The 20,853-nt window shown below is 39.1% G+C and overlaps 1 protein-coding gene across 1 annotated transcript in view; it reads right to left on the reverse strand.

Moving 5' to 3' along the window:
- The window catches only part of LOC148358976 (roundabout homolog 1-like), a 362,675-nt gene that overhangs the window by 319,000 nt on the left and 22,822 nt on the right, over positions 1–20,853 (reverse strand). Inside the window, 1 exon segment of the mRNA XM_088345902.1 lies at positions 19,231–19,385. Coding sequence (XP_088202028.1) covers positions 19,231–19,381 — 151 coding nt within the window. The 5' untranslated portion in view covers positions 19,382–19,385.

A 20,853-nucleotide genomic window follows, 5' to 3' on the forward strand; every position in this document is an offset into this window, starting at 1 on the left:
TAGTCACCTTGACGCTAGCCAGCCTGCGGCGCCCCCTACCCCTACGAAGATTAGAACCTATTTCTCCGTCCATGTATATGAGCGCTATAAAACAGAAAAAGCGATTGAATTTTTGATCAAAGACATCTACTCTTAGAGACCTTTGGGACCTTAAAGGGACAGTTTTGTATTATTTAGCACAAAAAACACAAAATTACCGTCTAAATGCATTTTTTTAATACTTAAGGTCGAGAAATTCGTATTTATTTGACAAAACATTGTTCCCAGGTACATTTGTGCCCAGAATATTCAGTGATAAAAACTGCAAATTTTGGCCACTTTACAGCCCAAATATAAAGGAACTTTTCTAATCAGAGTACCTTTAATGGAAAAAATTGTTCTCCAACTGGAGTTTGAATATTTTGATCATTTCAAATTCTTTTATTTAACACCGCCCAGTGGTAAAAGAAAAATGTCTTTCATTAATTAAAAAAAAATATATATATATATATATTGATTTAAATCATAAGCAAAAATATATGAACCATCATAGGAACTCACATCTTTTTAAATACTACATAAGAAAATATTTTTTCTTCTTTTCTTTTGTTCACACATAATTCTAATTATTTGTTTTTAACACAAAAAATGGAAAAAATAGGACTTAATGAAAAAAAAGTTAAGTGTAAGATCATTTTTGCTCATTTAATGTATTATTTGTGTTATTTTTTTTCCTTTTTTTCTCTTCTTTATTTACTTTTTCCTTTCATTTGTTTCCCTTTTTCTCTTTTCTTTCCCCCTTATTTCCCTTTTCATTTTTTCATATTTTCCCCTTATCCTTTTTTCTCTTTCTTTTTATGTTTTTCCCTTTTCTTTATTTTTTTCTCTTTTGTCTTTTTTCTTTTAGTATTTTGTCTTTTCCTTTTTTCCTTTCTTTTCTTATTTATATTTCTCATTTTCAGTTGTTTTTCATGGTTTCTTTTTCTTACTTTTTGTTATTTTTCCTTTTTACTTCCTCTTTTCTCTTTTCTCTCCTGTTTTCTGTCTTTTTTCTCTTTTTGTATTTTCATTTTTTTTCCCTTTTCCTTTTTACTTCTCACCTTGATTTCCTTTTTCTTCAGGTTTTTTCTTTTTTTTTCATTTTTCTTTTAGAATGTTCGTGTTTTTCCTCTCTTTTCTCTTTTTTATCCTTTATAGTCTTTCCTGTTTTCTTGAAAGGCGAGCTTGTATTCTTCCTTGTGCATTTAGCACTTGTTTTTATTGCACAACGCCATATAGAGACATCAAGCACCATTAAAAAGAGAGGTTGTAGGCCATCATGGGACTTTAAAATCTAAATCTACGTATTATAGTCAAAAAGTATTATATAATATGACTGAAACGACTTTTTGAGGATCGAACTTAAATTACTTCCCATTATGACTCTCATTTTCGGGTTTTTTTTCGGTTCAAGTGAACTATTTGTATTATAAAATGATTCTAAAGCGTTTTCCTCCCCATCGCTAAGCATTAAATGAGTCGTTTTTGTCAATAACCGCACATCGGTGAGAAAACAAAAGACGACACGCGGCTGAGCTATCGATCGCGTGATCAATAAGCAATCGGGATCGACGGGAAAAAGCGCTCCCGATCGCTTTATCGTGCAAAATAAAGAAGCCCTTTCCGGACGGGAGACAAAGACCCTCTACTCACAAACAGAAACGCACAAAAGACTAAAATGATTTTGAAAATTCAGCAAGTCAGCAGTTGCCGTTAAAAAAGGAATAAAACTAGCGTTGACAACGTGAGGGAAGGGTCATAAATCTCTCGAGATAGAAATCCCTGATTTTTGGGGCGTTCCGCAAATTCGTGGGATTCCCTAATGATTGATTCATGACCTCTCATATTATTCAAATGAGTTATGATTTTAATGTTTGACTGACTTGATTCGAATTCTTATTCTTTATGAATGATTTATGACTTGTTAAAATCAAGAAAAGGGGTGATGAAAATAATGATACTTGCCTGCATTGCATCCTTTGCATTGGCAGTTGTAGTTGAAAAGGACTAAAACTAGCATTGACAACATGAGGGAAGGGTCATAAATCTCTTGAGATAGAAATCCCTGACTTTTGGGGCGTTCGGGGGATTCCCGAAGGAGTATAAATGATGATTGATTTATGAACCCCTTATATTATTCAAATGAGTTTTGATTTTAATGTATGACTGACTTAATTCGAATTCTTATCCTTTATGAATGGTTTATGACTTGTTAAAATCAAGAAAAGGGGTTATGAAAACAATGATACTTGCCTGCATCATATCATCTGCGAGTAAGGATGTACATTTTTACGGAGGAGGGCCTGACTCTCACCACGTCTCAGCCACACTCATAAATCATCATTTTATCACTCCTTGGAGAGTTTTATGACACGTCATCAATCAATCATAAAAGAAAAGAAATGAATTCTATGAATTTGGGGAATTTTAGTAATGGCAAAAATGCTTATAATTATGATCATAAATCTGAACTGCATCACTCCTTTGATCGTGATATGACAATCATAAAAGAAAAGAAATGAATTCTATGAATTTGGAGAATTTAAGTAACGACAAACATGTTTATAATTACGGTCATAAATATGAACTGCATTGCTCACAAACATGTTTATAATTACGGTCATAAATCTGAACTGCATCGCTCCTTTGATCGTGATATGACAGGTCATCAATCAATCATAAAAGAAAAGAAATGAATTCTATAAATTTGGAGAATTTTAGTAACGGCAAACATGTTTATAATGACGGTCATAAATCTGAACGGCATCGCTCCTTTGATCGTGATATGATAGGTCATAAATCAATCATCATTCAAAAATAAATCATCATTTTTTGACTCCTTGGAGAGTTTTATGACAAGTCATCAATCAATCATAAAAGAAAACAAACGAATTCTATGAATTTGGGGAATTTTAGTAACCGCAAAAATGTTTATAACTACGGTCATAAATCTGAACTGCATCGCTGCTTTGATCGTGATATGACAGGTCCTAAATAAATCATCATTTTATGATTCCTTGGAGAGTTTTATGATAAGTCATCAATCAATCATAAAAGAAAAGAAACAAATTCTTTGAATTTGGGGAATTTTAGTAACGGCAAACATGTTTATAATTAAGGTCATAAATCTGAACTGCATCGCTCCTTTGATCGTGATATGACAGGTCATAAATCAATCATAAAAGAAAAGTAATGAATTCTATGAATTTGGAGAATTTTAGTAACGGCAAACATGTTTATAATTACGGTCATAAATCTGAACGGCATCACTCCTTTCATCGTGATATGAGAGGTCCTAAATCAATCATCATTCAAAAAGGAATTTCTTTTAGTTGCTGACAGTTTTGTGACCCTGTCGGCGAAAGGTGAGCGTTTGTGTGTAAAAGCCAGCGTCTGGTGGCGGCTAATTCCTCAAAGTGGCGAGCGGTCAACAAGTTTAGTCGTCCGTGGCGAGCCGTGACTTATGTTATTTCCACGCCGGGAAAGCTTCCGTGAAAGAGACGCTAATAAGGACATGTAGGGCACGTAAAGCCATTTTTTTTCCCTCTCGGGGGCAGAATAGGTCATAAACGCACACCTAGGTTCCCATTATGACAATATTTATGACCGTGTTTACCTATATATGCAGACTCAGTTCTGTTTTATGTCCTAAATTGAGACGAACCCGAGCAAAGTCCAACTGAAACTGAAAACGCGTCCAATCTCGAAAAGACTGTACGCTATGTCGGTATCAATGACAATAAAGAGGATTGTATTCCAAATATGGAATCTAGGACTGCCAAAATGTCTTATCGAGGAGGGTTGGTCCCCACGTATATCGTTCAAATCTAGAAAACGGGGCTTTGATTGGCTCTGATTGGCTCCCTGTCACTATTTAAACCCACCTCTATTGGTCACCTGTTGTCAGTCCGTCTGCCAACCTCAGTTTACGCTAGGCAAGCTTTTCGACCCTGACTCACTTCTGTTTTGGCTCCCGTCTGTTTCCCGGCTTCGACCCATTTTCTGATCTCGACCACGTTTTTTTGCTCTCCTGTCCCGGCTACTGACCTGCTTGTTCCGCTCCCGACACCGCCATCGCTCACCACGGTAGTGACACTTCAAATTTGCTAAACAATCTACTAGATTTTTTAAAATGTTTCACCCATTTGGATTTGATTTCAGAAAAAATGTAAATAAAAAGACGTAGAAAAGATGATGATGTCCTGTCCAAAAACGTCTTGATTTTTAACCCTCGAAAGACAGCTTTTTACCGAATAAATGTGGACAAGGTAAATGATAGGATTATTGTAACTTTGTAACGCATTTACTATAAATATTGAACATTACAATTGAATAAAGTATTTCCTTACTTTGGAAGATTCTTATCTTTTGGACAGTACCTTTTCACTATAATGAAATCTGATAACAAGTTTTAAATGTAGTTAAAACATCCAAAACAATGTATTGATAAAACAATTGTCCTCACCGTACGTAATTATGCCGTCTGGAAGGACATTCTCCAGTACAGAACATGACTCAAATTTCTCACTTCTTTGGCTTTCTAACAAGTTCAGCATTTTCAAACACCGTCACCTGATACTGAGTGTCAGATAGACAAGACCACACCCATAAAACTTGATCTGGTCGAGCGTCACTGGTCCGTATAAAAAAATTTGCCTGAGCGATAGCCAGCCTCTTCTGCCTGGCTGGTTAGTCTCGCACCGTAGCCTTGAAGTCAGCACGTTGGCCATACATTACGACCATCTGGAGAACGACACCAAATCCTTCCGCAACAACAAGTAAGAGGACAATTTCAGATCTAACACCGTGTTTGCTGGTTCTTGGGAATGAGCGTTTTTTTTCCTCCCAAATCTCCCCAAATTGACTAGCATTATAACGGAAAACTTTCTTTTTATGCTAGTCACTTTCAGCGGTCAAAAACTTGCATAATCTCCGGCACATTCCCCTCCCCTTTTTTTCTATCATTAGTTCATAAATGATGTGTGCTATTTCAATTGGCCTGGTTCATTGAATCCCTATTCTTGGGATAAGTAATTCATATCAGAACTCAAAGTAATAACGTAATTACATTTTTTTATCAGTGTAGGAAATACTAGCATCCATATTTAGGGTGGAGCAACAGCAACACCTAGAGGCAAATTCATTTACTGATTGCAGAAAAGAATAATAAAACCAGCTCGGTGGCCTTGGGGGTACGGTGCTCGCCCAGAGACTGGGAGATTGTGGTTCAAGCCTCGGCCGAGTCATACCTAAGACTTAAACGTTGGTACCTGTTGCCTCCCTGCCAGGCGTTCAGCATTAGGGGTTGGAATTGGGGGGTTTGGTCACTTAATGACTCCCAGCGAGGGGGCTGGGAATCCCCTCCTCTGAATCAATCTCCCAAAAAGAGTCAGAAATGACTCTGGCCACCTCCCACTAGGGGGATATGGCTGTGGTGTATAGATATAGACATAGATATAGATATAGATATAGGTATAGAGATAGAGAGAGCGACAGAGAGCGAGCGAGCGAGAGAGAGCGAGAGAGAGAGTGAGAGAGAGAGCGAGAGAGAGCGAGAGAGAGCGAGAGAGAGAGCGAGAGAGAGAGCGAGAGAGAGAGAGCGAAAGCGAGCGAGCGAGAGCGAGAGAGAGAGCGAGAGAGCGAGAGAGCGAGAGAGAGCGAGAGTGAGAGCGAGAGAGAGCGAGAGAGAGAGAGAGAGCGAGAGAGAGAGAGAGAAAAGAATAATTAACTTCAATCCTTTTTTTTTGATTTTCAAAATTAACGCTCGAAAAATCCCTACAGTTAAGACTATTATTATTAATAACACTGGCTGACATCTAGACTCGGGAGAAACAAGCCTGGAATTTCCTGTCTTAAACAAATGTGTCCTCATTATGTCAAGCTCCGACTCCATTGATCTTTGTTCCTTTATCTCTGTTTCATTATCCTCACTGTAAAATGTGGAACTGGAGTCGTCCAATTTCGTTGTTACAATATATCCCACGTTGTAACAATGACAATAAAGGCATATTCTATTCTATTCTACAAGGGCTATACTAAACAACATAACTTGATTTCATGTGTACATGTGTTTTTGGACTCATTTTGGTCCATTTCAGACGTATTAAACACAACCAATTTCTAGACTTCTATTTTGGTGCTCCATATTGTGTAAAAAAGACCAGAATGAGATTTTGCTCCGAGTCCAACAGCCCAAAGATGTCCCTCTTAGTTGCATAGTCAAAAAAGTAAAAAAAAAAAAAAAACATCCTTTTCGAGACATTCTAAGACAACTTTTTGGGACCACATCAAACGAGCTTAACGACTATCTTTTGGAGACAATTTGGTCCGTATTGGACCGGCTAAACACATCCACATTCTGGGCATCTATTTGGGGCCTTACTTCTCGTCCAAAACTGGTTGAAAAGTTGTCAAAAACCTCCAAATTATGCAGAGGCTCCATCCAAAAGACGTCCTTATGTCACGAGGAGACCGGACCAGAACGGAGGCAAGAGGCAGGAAGGGAGAACTCAATTGCGTTGACGATCAAAACTTTTATTTGGTAAAATAAAAGTCGTCCAAAACTCAGGGACAAGACAGAACAAACAGGCTTTAACAAAAAACGTGCAAACACAGGTTTCTTCCGACTCAAACAAAACAGGACAGAGCAAAACAGAACGGGAAATGCGGACAGAAAATGCAATGCAGAAAATGCAATGAGCCAGCACCCACAAAACCCAAAACCCACCCTTAGGTAGCAGACACGCATATTAGCTGATCTGCTTCAGCTGGTGCCCAGGGGATGGCGACCATGCTGGCCATGACACCTTATTTGGTTTAGGACATTAGACGTGGTAATCGACTGTTTTTGGACTCATTTTGGTCCATTTTGGATGGACTTAACACAATCGCAGAAAGCTATTTTGGGACGAAATCACGTCAAGTCTCAAAGGGCTGCAGAGACTAAAGAAACTACAGACTATTATGACACCCTCCCCTGATCTAAAACCTACATGAGGGCAAGGAAAAACTCAAAAATCTCAGCATGAGGAAAATGAAGAAACCTTGAGAAGGGAAAATCTCAAAGGTCTGCACAGACCACAGATTATTGCAAACCACAGACTATTATTACACCTTCCCCTGATCTAAAACCTACATGAGGGCAAGGAAAAACTCAAAAACCTCAACATGAGGAAAATGAAGAAACCTTGAGAAGGGACCGCACATGAGGTCATCCAGATGGAGACTATCTCGGTGGACCAACTTCTTAAAACACCGCGACAAGTAAGAACTGCGCTTGGAAATTATTCAATGAAGTCAAATTTTCCTTAGCAACATTTCTCGAGAATGCCTTTTCGTAACGGGTTTTTTTCACCGCCGAGCACTTTCCATTGTTAACTTGAACGTATTCCCAGTCCAATAGCATCCCTAAAAAATATGCCCCAGAAAAATGCACAAAGGTACAGAGAAGTTTTGACGAGAGAAGGAGAAGCTGTTTTCGATGTTCATCAGTGTCCAAACAACGTTCTCATTCCTCTAAGAGACAATCAGCGTTCTTATACCCTCCGGAGCAAAAACATCACGTCGGAAATATCACACGTTGCCTAGTGCGTCCCCTCGCCATGACGCGCTTGTTTTTCTCAAAATTCACGCTACCAGGAATTGAATATGTTTTCCCTCAGAATGTTTTCGTCCTCTTTCGATTCTCCAAAGTTACACAATTTCCAAGAAAATCGTTGGAGTCGGCCTGACACAGCCAAAATCCTGACAGCTTGTTCCAAACCAAGGCGAATGTTATTATTAATAACATTCGCTGACATCTAGACCCGGGAGAAACAAGCCTGGAATTTCCTGTCCTAAACAAATGTGTCCTCATTATGTCAAGCTCCAACTCCATTGATCTACAACACTACCACTACCATGTTTGACAGTGGGAATGGTGTTTTCAGGTCAATATGCAGTGTTACTTACCCTGTTCCACATTTGTGTCTCCCACTTTAAATATAAGCTCACTTGTAATCGTTTTGATTTGATTTTCGTTTTGTATTCAACTTTATTTATATTTTATTTTCAATTTTCCATAAGAGAGAGCATTAATCCGACGTCCGCGAGACGTCCATACGTCTTATTTGCGAGTCGTCCTCCGTCACCTTAGCGTCAGCGAGACGGACGAGCGTGACCGATCGCACGACTCCCTCGTCAGCGTTTCGCCGTCTCCGTCCATAAAAGACAATGTCACCTGTTTTTATTTATCCCTCCTCCGCTCCTCGGTTATTGTCCCGCTTTACAATCTCGTTTCTTCGTGTTGTTTGTCGCCTCAGTGATTTTTACATGAATTTAGCTTCTACCGGTAGTCATTAATTCTAAAGTTTTTGGCTACGTGCTAAGTCTCCATTATAAACATTAGCATTTGTAACTAACATCTGTGTGTACAATGCTAGCATTATCTGTAAAGAATTAGCTCAGGGGTGTCCAACTCGGGGGCCACAAGACAGAAGAAACATTCTGTCAGGGGCCGGACTTGTAGATTAAAGAGAAAGAAAAAGAGAGATAAAGAAATAAGAGAAAGAGGGAGGAAAAAGGAGAGAGGGCGGGACGAAAAAAGAAGAAAAGGGAGAGAGCGTGAGAAACAAAAGAGATAAAAACAGAAGTCGTGAGAGAGGGGGAAAGAAAGGAAGAGGAAGAAAGAAATCCAAAGAGGAATAGAAAGACAGAAGGAGAGAAAAGAGAAAAACAAGCACGAAGGGTAGGAAGAGAGAAAGAGAAAAGAGAGAAAAGGAAAAAAGGAAGTTAGGGCAAAAGAAGTTAAAAAGACACAGAGAGAGAACGACAAAGAGCAATAAAGGAAGAGAAAAAGAGTCACAGAGAGTGAAAGAGACAGAGTGGGAGAAAAGGGGTGGAAAATAAAGAAAGAAAAAAAAAGAAGGAAAGAAAAAAAGAAAAAAGAAAGACAGAAAGAAAGAAAGAAAGAAAGAAAGAAAGAAAGAAAAAAGAAAGAAAAAAAGAGGGAAAGCTAAAGTAAGAAGAAAAAAATGAAAGAAAGGGAAAAGAGAGGGCAAGACAGATGAGAGAGAAAGACAAAGAGAGAAATTCAGTGGGAGGGAAGATAAGACAAGAGAAAAACAAAGAGAAAGAAAAAAATAAAGAGGAAAAAATAAACCAAAAAGGAGAAAAAAAGAGAAAGATAGAGAGAAAGAAACAAAGAAAGGATAGAGAGAGAGGGAGAGACAGAGAGGGAGTAAAAAATTGGGAGAGAGAAAAAGAGAAAATGAGAGGGAGAGCTAAATAATGAGAGCGAAAGAGAAAGAGAAAGAGAAAGAGAAAGAGAAAGAGAAAGAGAAAGAGAGAAAGAGAAATAAATACAAGTAGAGTGTCTCTGTGAGAGGCACCTGGCTTTGGCAACATCAAGTTGACCTATTTCAACCTGCAGCTTGTTTTTCTCTTGCGCTTTTCTGAGTGTTGTCTCGCCGGCCGGATTCAATCCCTTAGCGGGCCTGATCTGGCCCGCGGGCCGCCTGTTTGACACTTGTAGTCTAAAATATTTAAGAAGAGGAGGAAATTCTAAATGTAAGAAATCCGATCCTTCCATTCCGAAAACACTAGCTCAAACGTGAAGAGAAATTCATTCGTGCCGCAGTCCCGCGACACAAAGCCCGTCTGGGGTGGGGGGGTTTATGCTAGCTAGCTCAGGTGTGTGTGCGCGCAAGCTAGCACGTGTGGAAGCGAAGGGGGCCGACGGAATAACAATCGGGGTTAAGAGATACGGAGGTGCCCGCCCGCCCGCCGTCTCTATGGAAATCAATAAAGTCCTTTCCATTCAAATGTCATTCTTTGCCTTTAAGAGCAATAACGTCGCTTTTTTATTCGGGGTCGAAAACGGGAAAGACGGGGACGGGATTTTAATCGAGGGGGAAAAAAACGCTTGGAATTTAGTGGGCCTTGCTGCTATTGTTGAAGATAAGACCAATTTGTTGAATCGTCTCGTACGTGTTCAAAGAAATGCAGGAATCAAAATGACATGAGAGGGAGTTCTTTTTATTGATACACAATTTCAACAAGAGACTCAGCGAATCAAAGATATGCGTGTGTCTTTCTAGTTTTCAACATAGCACGTGTACCCGGTGTACATGCCCAGGGTTCCGTCCTTATTTGGAAGTCTTTTTAAGTTTATGCCAGTTTATGTCACCTTGCCCTTTGCCGTTATCTGTTGTCCTCCTTTGAGGAGGATTGTTTATACTAATTCGTCCTTCGAGACCTTCCCGAGATGTAAACAACATTTCTCCCAACTGTAAGCAAGTCTTTCTACATTTCTTTCTAAATGTATGCAAATCTATTCTACAAATGCAAGTTTATTTTCTACAACACTATCATCTATGTTGCATTGACTAATAAACTACGCTTGCTGCTTTAGCGAAAGAGGAAAGGGCTAAAGTCAGGAACCAGAACAGGATCAGGACCCAAACGCGTGACGTTCTCACACAAGCCTTTTATTTGACAGGAAATAAAGATATTAACAGGGTTGGGTAGGGTTACTTTAACTGGATTACTTTCAATAACTTTTGGATTACTATACTACAATACCAAATATGCTAATAAAAGACAAAAGAAACTAAATAGGAATAAAATTACTAAATTTTGTGCAGGCTTGGGGAGTAACAGAACACACGGAACGGCAAAAATAATGTTGGCAAGCTGTTTGGATTTATTTTCATTTTGTTTCTGTGGCATTTGATGTTCGTTTTGCCGGAGATCAAAGAGATCAAAGCCAGGAGAGAAAGCTTACCGCGTGTTGTGAGTCATCATTTGATTCCTATTGAGTTTCTTGTCTTTTATTAGCATATTTGGTATTGGAGTCATCCAAAAGTAAATGAAAGTAATCAAGTTAAAGTAACCCTACCCAACCCTGGATATTAATCACAAAAAGTCATTTTTTTAAGCCTCGAGTATTAATACAGCTAATACAATTAGAAAATATAGATTTAATCTAATCCAACTATTTAAGCACACTGAAATGTTTGTTGATGAAGCTAAAAACCATATTTCAGATTGAACTATTGATACGTGGTGTCACACTGTTCCTATTTTTTTCACGTACTTTTATTGTGAAGCAAATTGTCAGGAACCAGAACAGGATCAGGACCCAAACGCGTGACGTTCTCACACAAGCCTTTTATTTGACAGGAAATCGAGCACGTTAGGCAGCAGTCTGGCGTGGAAAGACAGGAAGCCAGAGACAGACGAGATTGATTCCAATTGCCCGAGATGATACCAGACAGGACGGGACAGATGGATAATGAAACAGGATATTGAAAATAAACAGGACAAACTAGACGGGAACCAAAACTGGAGAAAATAATAAACGGGACAAAACTAGACGGAAACAAAACTGGAAACCGAAATGAAACAGGACAAAATAAACGGGAACAATACAGGGCAGGAAATACCAACAGGAAAACAGGACAGAGTCAGAACCCACATCTTGCGGGGCAGAAGTTTGTTGACAAGCTGATAAGGGAAAAGTAAGAGTACTGCACATTAGGCAGCAGTTTGGCGTGGAAAGACAGGAAGCCAGAGATCGACGAGATCGATACCAATTGCCCGAGTAGATATCGAACAGATGGGGTCGATACCGGACAGGATGGGAGAGACAGACAGGCTAGATAATGAAACAGGATATCGAAAATTAACAGGACAAACAAGACGGGAACGAAAACTGGAGAGAATAATAAACAGGACAAAAATAGACGGGAACAAAACTGGAAACCGATATTTAACCGGACAAAAATAAATGGGAACAATACCAGACTGGAAATATCAACAGGAAAACGGGATGCTAATTGCTAATGCAGCTAGCAGTTACATTAGCAAAAATATGAGCTCAATCAGCTATCACCTCTGTGCACAATGCTAGTATTATTTGTAGCGGCTGTTAGCAGAAGGATTAGCAAATTCCACAATACCGGTACTAGCAATATCTGTTAATGTCAGTGACGCTAGCATTAGCTCCTAAATGATTAAATATTAATTACTAAAGTGATGTAGTGCACTGCCAAAGCTAGCCACCAAAAGCAATGCTATCTGTTAATGTAGCTAGTAGCTAGCATTGTCTCTTAAGGTCCTTGATACTAGCATTAGCTGCTAAATGATTTAGTATTATTTACCAAAATGATGTAGAGCACTGCCAAAGCTAGCCATCAAAAGCAATGCTATCTGTTAATATAGCTAGCAGCTAGCATTATTTCTTAAGGTCCTTGACACTAGCATTAGCTGCTAAATGATTAAGTATTAATTACTAAAGAGATGTAGTGCTTTGCCAAAGCTAGCCATCAAAAGCAATGCTATCTGTTAATGTAGCTAGCAGCTAGTATTATGTCTTAAGGTCCTTGATACTAGCATTAGCTGCTAAATGATTACGCATTAATTACTAAAGTGATTTAGTGCTTTGCAAAAGCTAGCCACCAAAAGCAATGCTATCTGTTAATGTAGCTAGCAGCTAGCATTATTTCTTAAGGTCCTTGATACTAGCATTAGCTGCTAAATAATTTAGTGTTATTTACTAAAAGCCAAAGCTAGCCCCCAAAAGCAATGCTATCTGTTAATGTAGCTAACAGCTAGCATTATTTCTTAAGGTACTTGATACTTGCATTAGCTGCTAAATTATTTAGTATTATTTACTAAAATGATGTAGAGCATTGCCAAAAATAGCCATCAAAAGCAATGCTATCTGTTAATGTAGCTAGCAGCTAGCATTATTTCTTAAGGTCCTTGATATTAGCATTAGCTGCTAAATGATTAAGTATTAATTACTAAAGTGATTCAGTGCTTTGCCAAAGCTAGCCACCAAAAGCAATGCTATCTGTTAATGTAGCTAGCAGCTAGCATTGTTTCTTAAGGTCCTTGATACTAGCAGTAGCTGCTAAATGATTTAGTATTATTTCCTAAAAGCCAAAGCTAGCCACCAAAAGCAATGCTATCTGTTAATGTAGCTAGCAGCTAGCATTATTTCTTAAGGTCCTTGATACTTGCATTAGCTGCTAAATTATTTAGTATTATTTACTAAAATGGTGTAGCGCACTGCCAAAGCTAGCCATCAAAAGCAATGCTATCTGTCACTGTAGCTAGCAGCTAGCATTATTTCTTGAGGTCCTTGACATTAGCATTAGCTGCTAAATAATTTAGTGTTATTTACTAAAAGCCAAAGCTAGCCACCAAAAGCAATGCTATCTGTCAATGTAGCTAGCAGCTAGCATTATTTCTTAACGGCCTTGATATTAGCATTAGCTGCTAAATAATTGAACATTAATCACTAAATCGATGCTAGCGGCTAGAGCAATGCCAGCTACCAAAGGGATGCTAACTGCTAATGCAGCTAGCAGTTACATTAGCAAAAAATATGAGTTTAGAATTGAGTTTTTTTAAAGAATGGCTAGTCCTCCCTGGTCTGATATTATCATATTTCTTAGCGTAGAAACAAAATATCAGGAGGCTGAAGGTGAAACCCGCGTCGACGCCCTCCGGCAGAATCGGAAACAGAAAAAAACGAGAAAGGCGAGACGAGCGGGACATCCTCGGACAATCTGGGAATGAAAAGCAGACGCTTGCTCGCTAAATAAATAAAAAAAAGGAAGATAAAACGGACTGTTCTCTTTCTCCCGCATCATTAAATGTTGGCCCGGGGGCGCCTGAGGAAGTCGGGCCCCTCCGTGTAATTAAACGGCGACAGGCTGGAAGACGATAAGAGAACCTCCCCCCGTCCCCCCAAAAACCACTCCCGGGAAATGCTAGGAAGCTATAAACAATGAGATTATTGGTGGGCAAAGCCAAAACAAGGTGGGACGACAGATGGCTGCTTTTCTAATTGAAAAATAGGAAGCGGGGCTACGGAGCCACCTGAGGTACGGTCCACGGAAGACTGGAACCGAGAGTCGGAGTTGCCTGAGGTCCTCCGGCAAACATTCTTTTTCGCTCCAGGGCTTGGAGTGCTCGGATCTCAGGCGAGTTCCACTAGTAAGATTGGCAAAACTGCATCAAGAACAGTCCAAGGAGTTTTTTTTAACCTAAACCAGATCCCCTTGACTCTCTGAGAACATCAAGAATTTTCTCCTTAAAACAAGCTCAGAACTTATTTGGCCAGTTCCACAGGTATAATTAGCAGTACCATATCAGGAACTCCGGATCATATCCCCTCAACTCTCTGGCTACACCAAGGAGTAGACTAGTTCTGTTGTGACAGTATCATGAGCAGAACCGCATCAGGACCTCTGAATCAGATCCCCTCAACTCTCTGGCTACCCCAAGAAGTTCTTCCAAAACCAGATCATCTGGACTTCCTAGCTATGTCAAGAAAGTCTTCCAAAACCAGATCATCTGGACTTCCTAGCTATGTCACAAAAGTCTTCCTTAAAGCAACCCCAAACAAGAATTATCCTTTGGACGAGGATCCCAGTAAAATGAGAAGCACGAGAACCACCTCAGGACCTCTGAATCAGAGCCTATCATCTTCTTGGCTACATTAAGAAGTTCGGAACATTTATCTGCCCGTAGACCTGGATTTCAGGCCAGTTCCACAGATAAAATGAGCAGTACCACATCAAGACCTCTGAATCAGATCCTCTCAACTCTCTGGCTACACCAAGAAGTTCTTCCTAAACCAGATCCTCTGGACTTCCAAGCTACGGCAAGAAATTCTTCCCTAAAGCAACCCTAAACATGAATTATCCTTTGGATGAGGATCCCAGGCAGATTCCACCAGTAAAATGAGAAGCAATCAAACCACATCAGGACCTCTGAATCAGAACCTATCGTCTTCCTGGCTACATCAAGAAGTTCCTCATGAAGCAAACATTTATCTGCCCGTAGACCCATATCTCAGGCCAATTCCATAGGTAAAATGAGCAGTACCACATCAGGACCTCTGAACCAGAGCCTATCATCGTCCTGGCTACATCAATACATTTTTTGCATGCTATCTAGCTAGCTTTTTACATTTTTTTGCATGCTATTAAGCTAGCAATTTAAATTTTTTGCGAGTTATAAAGCTAAATTTTGTAGCTATCTAGCTAGCTTTTTTAGCTTTCCGACTATTTAGTTAGGGTTTTACTCGTTTTGCTTTTAGTCTTTTACCTGTTTACATTCTAGCTAATGATCAAGCTACCTCTTTAGCAAACTGTCTAGCTAGCTTTATACATTTTTTGCATGCTATCTAACTAGCAATTTTCATTTTTTGCTAGTCATTAAGCTAAATTTTGCAGCTATCTAGCTAGCTTTTTTAGCTTTCTGACTATTTAGTTAGGGTTTTACTCATTTTGCTTTTAGTCTTTTACCTGTTTACATTCTAGCTAACGATCAAGCTACCTCTTTAGCAAACTGTCTAGCTAGCTTTATACATTTTTTGCATGCTATCTAACTAGCAATTTTCATTTTTTGCTAGTCATTAAGCTAAATTTTGTAGCTATCTAGCTAGCTTTTTTAGCTTTCTGACTATTTAGTTAGGGTTTTATTCATTTTGCTTTTAGTCTTTTACCTGTTTACATTCTAGCTAACGATCAAGCTACCTCTTTAGCAAACTGTCTAGCTAGCTTTATACATTTTTTGCATGCTATCTAACTAGCAATTTTCATTTTTTGCTGGTCATTAAGCTAAATTTTGTAGCTATCTAGCTAGCTTTTTTTAGCTTTCTGACTATTTAGTTAGGGTTTTACTCATTTTGCTTTTAGTCTTTTACCTGTTTACATTCTAGCTAACGATCAAGCTACCTCTTTAGCAAACTGTCTGGCTAGCTTTATACATTTTTTGCATGCTATCTAACTAGCAATTTTCATTTTTTGCTAGTCATTAAGCTAAATTTTGCAGCTATCTAGCTAGCTTTTTTAGCTTTCTGACTATTTAGTAAGGGTTTTACTCATTTTGCTTTTAATCTTTTACCTGTTTACATTCTAGCTAACAATCAAGCTACCTCTTTAGCTATTTAGCAAGCTATCTAGCCAAGTTGTAATTTGAAAAAAAGAAACTGGGTGCTTTTTGCGCTAATTAGAACCAAAAAGTAACTCTTGGCGTGAAAAAGGTTGGAGACCCCTGTTTCAGAACGTTTTACAAAGTGCAAAGCGGGATCCAGAACGTATTTCAATTGGACATTTTCATCTCTTAAGAGCTTTTTTTTGGCTAAGAGAGCTAGCTAGCGGACCGGGTCGAATAAGTGCAGTCATCCCTTGAATAATAGCCGCCGCCGCTACGTAGCCCCGTGCTAAAAAGGCCAACGTTCATGCTTCATTTTTCCAGCTTTAGCGTCAAATTGGATCGGCGGTACCGAGGCGAACCCGGCCGTCCGGATAGAAACCGCCGTCGGCGGGAATTGGAAACGACTGGCGTGCGTTTAGCGCCGAATTGATGTTTTTTTTTCGCTAGTTTTGGCAGCGCGGGTTATAAATTGGACCTCGTCCGTCTCGCACAAATGGCGGCGTCATTTTCAAAGGTCAGTCGGACGCCGGTAAAATTCAAAGCGCGTATTTAAACAGCCTCGGGTGACGGCGCTAGCTAGCAAACGCTACGCAATGTCCTGTCAAGTAGGGGCTAGCACGAGGAAATGACTTGAAGTTAACCAAATGATTTACGCTCACGTTGGCTACAAAAAAGTACGTAAACAAAAGAGCAGGCACAGAGTTGAAAGGCACACATTAGCATTGATGCTAATGCAAATGCTAATGTGCCTATAAAAAAACAAATGTTGGTTTTTGTTCGAGTGGAATTGTAAAGGAGACAACATCAAACTTGCTTATGTCAGCTACAACTTCAATTTAGGGTGTCAATCTTAATTCATAGGTCAAAATAAATTCACTTCGGAGATAGCAGTGATGCTAATGCTAATGTGCCTATAAAAAACGAATGTTGGATTTTGTTTGAGTGGAATTGTACAGGAGACAACATCAAACTTGCTTATGTTAGCTACAGGTTCAATTTAGGGTGTCAATTTCAAATTATAGGTGAAAACAAATTCAGTTAGGCGCTAGCAGTGATGCTAATGCTAATGTGTCTATAAAAAGCAAATGTTGGATTTTGTTTGAGTGGAATTGTACAGGAGACAACATCAAACTTGCTTATGTTAGCTACAGGTACAATTTAGGGTTTCAATCTTAATGTATAGGTTCAAATTAATTTGGTTCACAGCTAGCAGTGATGCTAATGCTAATGCTAATGTGTCTATAAAAAGCAAATGTTGGATATTGTTTTAGTGGAATTCTACAGGAGACGACATCAAACTTGCTTATGTTAGCTACAGGTTCAATTTAGGGTGTCACTTTTAAATTATAGGTCACAATAAATTCAGTTCACAGCTAGCAGTGATGCTAATGTTAATGCTAATGTGTCTACGAAAAGCAAATGTTGGATGTTGTTTGAGTGGAATTCTACAGGACACAACATCAAACTTGCTTATGTTAGCTACAGGTTCAATTTAGGGTGTCAATCTTAATTTATAGGTTAAAATAAATTCAGTTCATAGCTAGCAGCGATGTTAATGCTAATGCTAATGCTAATGTGTCTATAAAAAGCAAATGTTGGATGTTGTTTGAGTGGAATTGTACAGGAGACATCAAACTTGCTTATGTTAGCGACAGGTTCAATTTAGGCTGTCAATCTTAATTTATAGGTTAAAATAAATTCAGTTCAGAGCTAGTAGTGATGCTAATGCTAAAGTGTCTATAAAAAGCAAATGTTGGATTTTGTTTGAGTGGAATTCTACAGGAGACAACATCAAACTTGCTTATGTTAGCTACAGGTTCAATTTAGGGTGTCAATCTTAATTTGTAGGTCAAAATAAATTGGTTTCACAGCTAGCAATGATGCTAATGCTAATGCTAATGCTAATGTGTCTATAAAAAGCAAATGTTGGATGTTGTTTGAGTGGAATTCTACAGGAGACAACATCAAACTTGCTAGTTAGCCCAATTTATAGCTGATAAGAAATTTTGAGTTGGTGCTTGAGTTTTACAGCTAGCACTGATGCTAAGGCTAGCGTGTTTTTGACAGCAAAATTCAGATTTTTTTTTGCAAGTGGAATTGGAACAGGAACCAATGTCGGACTTACAAGCTATAGCTACAGATTCAACTTGAAATTTTAGCTCAAATAAATTCTAATTCCATACTCCAGTTTGACAGTTAGCAATGATGCTAAGGCTAACGTGCCTTCAAGCGCAAATTTCAGATAAAAAAAAAACAAAACTGGTAAGCATTAGCTACAGATTAAATTAATGGTGTTGAGTTGAACTTTGTGCTCAAAGTAAGAGAAATATTTGAAAAATTGGGTTCCAAGACAGCCGTCAAACCAGGGAGTAAGGTTTCAAATACAGCTTAGAGTATTAAAACAAGAAGAAGCTCAGGTAAAGGTTAAAGTGCCAGCGTTTTTGTTTCAGTCAAGGGTTACAGTTCTAAGAACACGGCCTTAAATCAAACAATAATGAATATTTGTTGTTTGGGTTTCAAGGGAGTCCTTTAAACCTCGGTTAAGGTTTTAAAGCAAGATTGCAGGGTTAAAGTTTAAAATATTTGATATGAGATATGGTGTCAAACAAGTTTTGGGTTTCAAAACAGAGGAAATCCTTAAAATTAAGGTTTCAATTAGAGACTCTGCGGACCGTTTCGAGATCTTAATCTAAGAGTTTCAAACATGGTTTGGGTTTAAAAGTAGGGTTTCAAGACAGATGAAATGCTTATGTTTAAGGTTTCAAGTATAGATTCTGCAGGTTGTTTCAAGCAGAGGGGTTTCAAATTTTCAATTATAGATAGGGTGTCATACAAGGTTTAGGTTTCAAAGTAGGGTTTTAAGACAAAGCAAATATTTAAGTTTAGGGCTTCACAGAACATTTCAAGGTCAGGGGCAGTAAATCCTAATAGATCCTGAATATATTTCTTCAAGTATCGCTTCGACAACAGGGCAGCAAATCCAAATCTGAAAGCAGGTTTCTAGCAAGTCCTGGGTTTCAAAGTAGGGTTTCAAAACTGAGAAAAGGCCATTTCAAGGGCAGCAAATCTAAATGTAAGTGTCAAACAATTTTCGGTCTCAGAATGGGGTTTCAAGAAATAGGAAATACGTAAAACACGATTAGGGTTTCAAGCATAGATTCTGAGAACACAATTCAAAGTCAGGGCATCAAATCCAAACTTTTCACAACCATATAGTTTTCGTCAAGTCTTGATAGGAATTAGGCGGAGCGAGAAGTAAAACTGTACAAGTCTTACCTGCAATCAAGGACGCCTCTTGAGAGCGCACCAGGTGGAGGAGGGCCATCAGGAGGAGGGGCGTGGCCACCCGGCTTGTGGCCCCCCAGGCCGTGGGGCCCCAGGGTAGGGCACGCATGCCCACGCTCACTTGGACGCCATCCCGGAGCATCGGTCTGACGAGACAAAATGCAGACTGGGCGTCAACAACAATCTTGGAAAACATCTCAAGAAAAGAAAAGTCATTTTTGTTTCGTTTTCTCCACCAGGGGGACACTTTAGCCATCATATAATTTCACATCAAGCAGTAAATATTAAGGACATATTACCTATAATATTTCATTTACCAGACAGATCGTCTGGAAAAATGGATTGTCTCTCAGGAACCGCCTCTCATGGTTCAGATCCTACCTCTCACATATGACGCATTGTGTTAAATACGAGGAAATGACTTCTAAGCCCTATAGTGTTACCTGTGGTGTTCCCCAGGGCTCAGTACTTTCCCCTTTGACTCACTTATGAATCATTTTAATGCTGTTTTGGTTAGTGTCCTGAATACCGTGACACCCTTATGGTATAAGTCACGATGTGATTTGGTGAAAAAAACTGGATCTCTTAAAAAAATACTGTCACGGACCAGGAACGTAGACGGGACCCAATTGCGTTAGCTTTATTTAGAAGAAGGAAAGGGTTTGCACCCACGATCAGGGGATCGTCGGTCACAGGTAGCAGATCGCTGGAATTTAGCGAAGGCAATGTCGAGAGTGAGAAAAAACTGGTCGATGGCCGGGACGGAGGAGCAAAAACATAAACGGGTTGAAGTTATATACTATTTTATACGCTGTTTTATTCCACTTATACTCAAAAATACTTTGTGTCACCTCAGCCTTGAGTACATTTCTTTAGACGGGTGTTGAAACCGCATTTCCTTTGGCATGTGTCTTTGTTTGTGTAGATAACAATGACTTAATCACCTCACCTGGGGGCAAAGACGATGACCTATCACCCTTCTCCCAATGTTTTGAAGGACGATCGGGATAATTGCACCAACACGGCGCGGACCAATCAGCCAGAGGCTTGATCATGGGGTGTGGACAGTCCAACCCATGTGGCATAAATGGGGCATCCCGGACAAGCTCCCTCATCTTCTGCACACGATTGTAATTGGAACAGACAGAGGCCTGATTTGCAAAACTATGGGATCGAGAAAGAGAGGGAGAAAAGAATGAGAGAAGAGATAGAGTCAGAGAGACAAAGAGAAAGCGAGAAAAAGTGTGAGAACGAGAAATAAGGAAAAACAAATAAAGGGAAAAAGAAAATGAGATCGAGAGAGACAAAAGGTGATCGTGAAAGAGGGAGAGAAAAAGAATGAGAAAAGATATAGAAAGAGAGTGAAGGAGACAAGAGAAAAGGAGAGAGAGAGATAAAAAGAGAGAAAAAAGTAAGGAGACAGAAAGAAACAGAAAAAAGAGAAAGAATTAAATAGTGAAAGAAAGTAAGAATGAGAGGGACGAAGGAGGATCGAGAAAGAGAGGGAGAAAAGAATGAGAAAAGAGAGAGAGAGAGAGACAAAGAGGAAGCGTGAAAAAGTGTGATAAAGAGAAATAAGGAAAAACAAATAAAGGGAGAAAGAAAGTGAGATAG

The sequence above is a fragment of the Urocampus carinirostris genome, chromosome 10, assembly GCF_059441175.1.
Source record: "Urocampus carinirostris isolate Australia breed hairy pipefish chromosome 10, RoL_Ucar_1.0, whole genome shotgun sequence".
Taxonomy (NCBI): Eukaryota; Metazoa; Chordata; class Actinopteri; order Syngnathiformes; family Syngnathidae; genus Urocampus; species Urocampus carinirostris.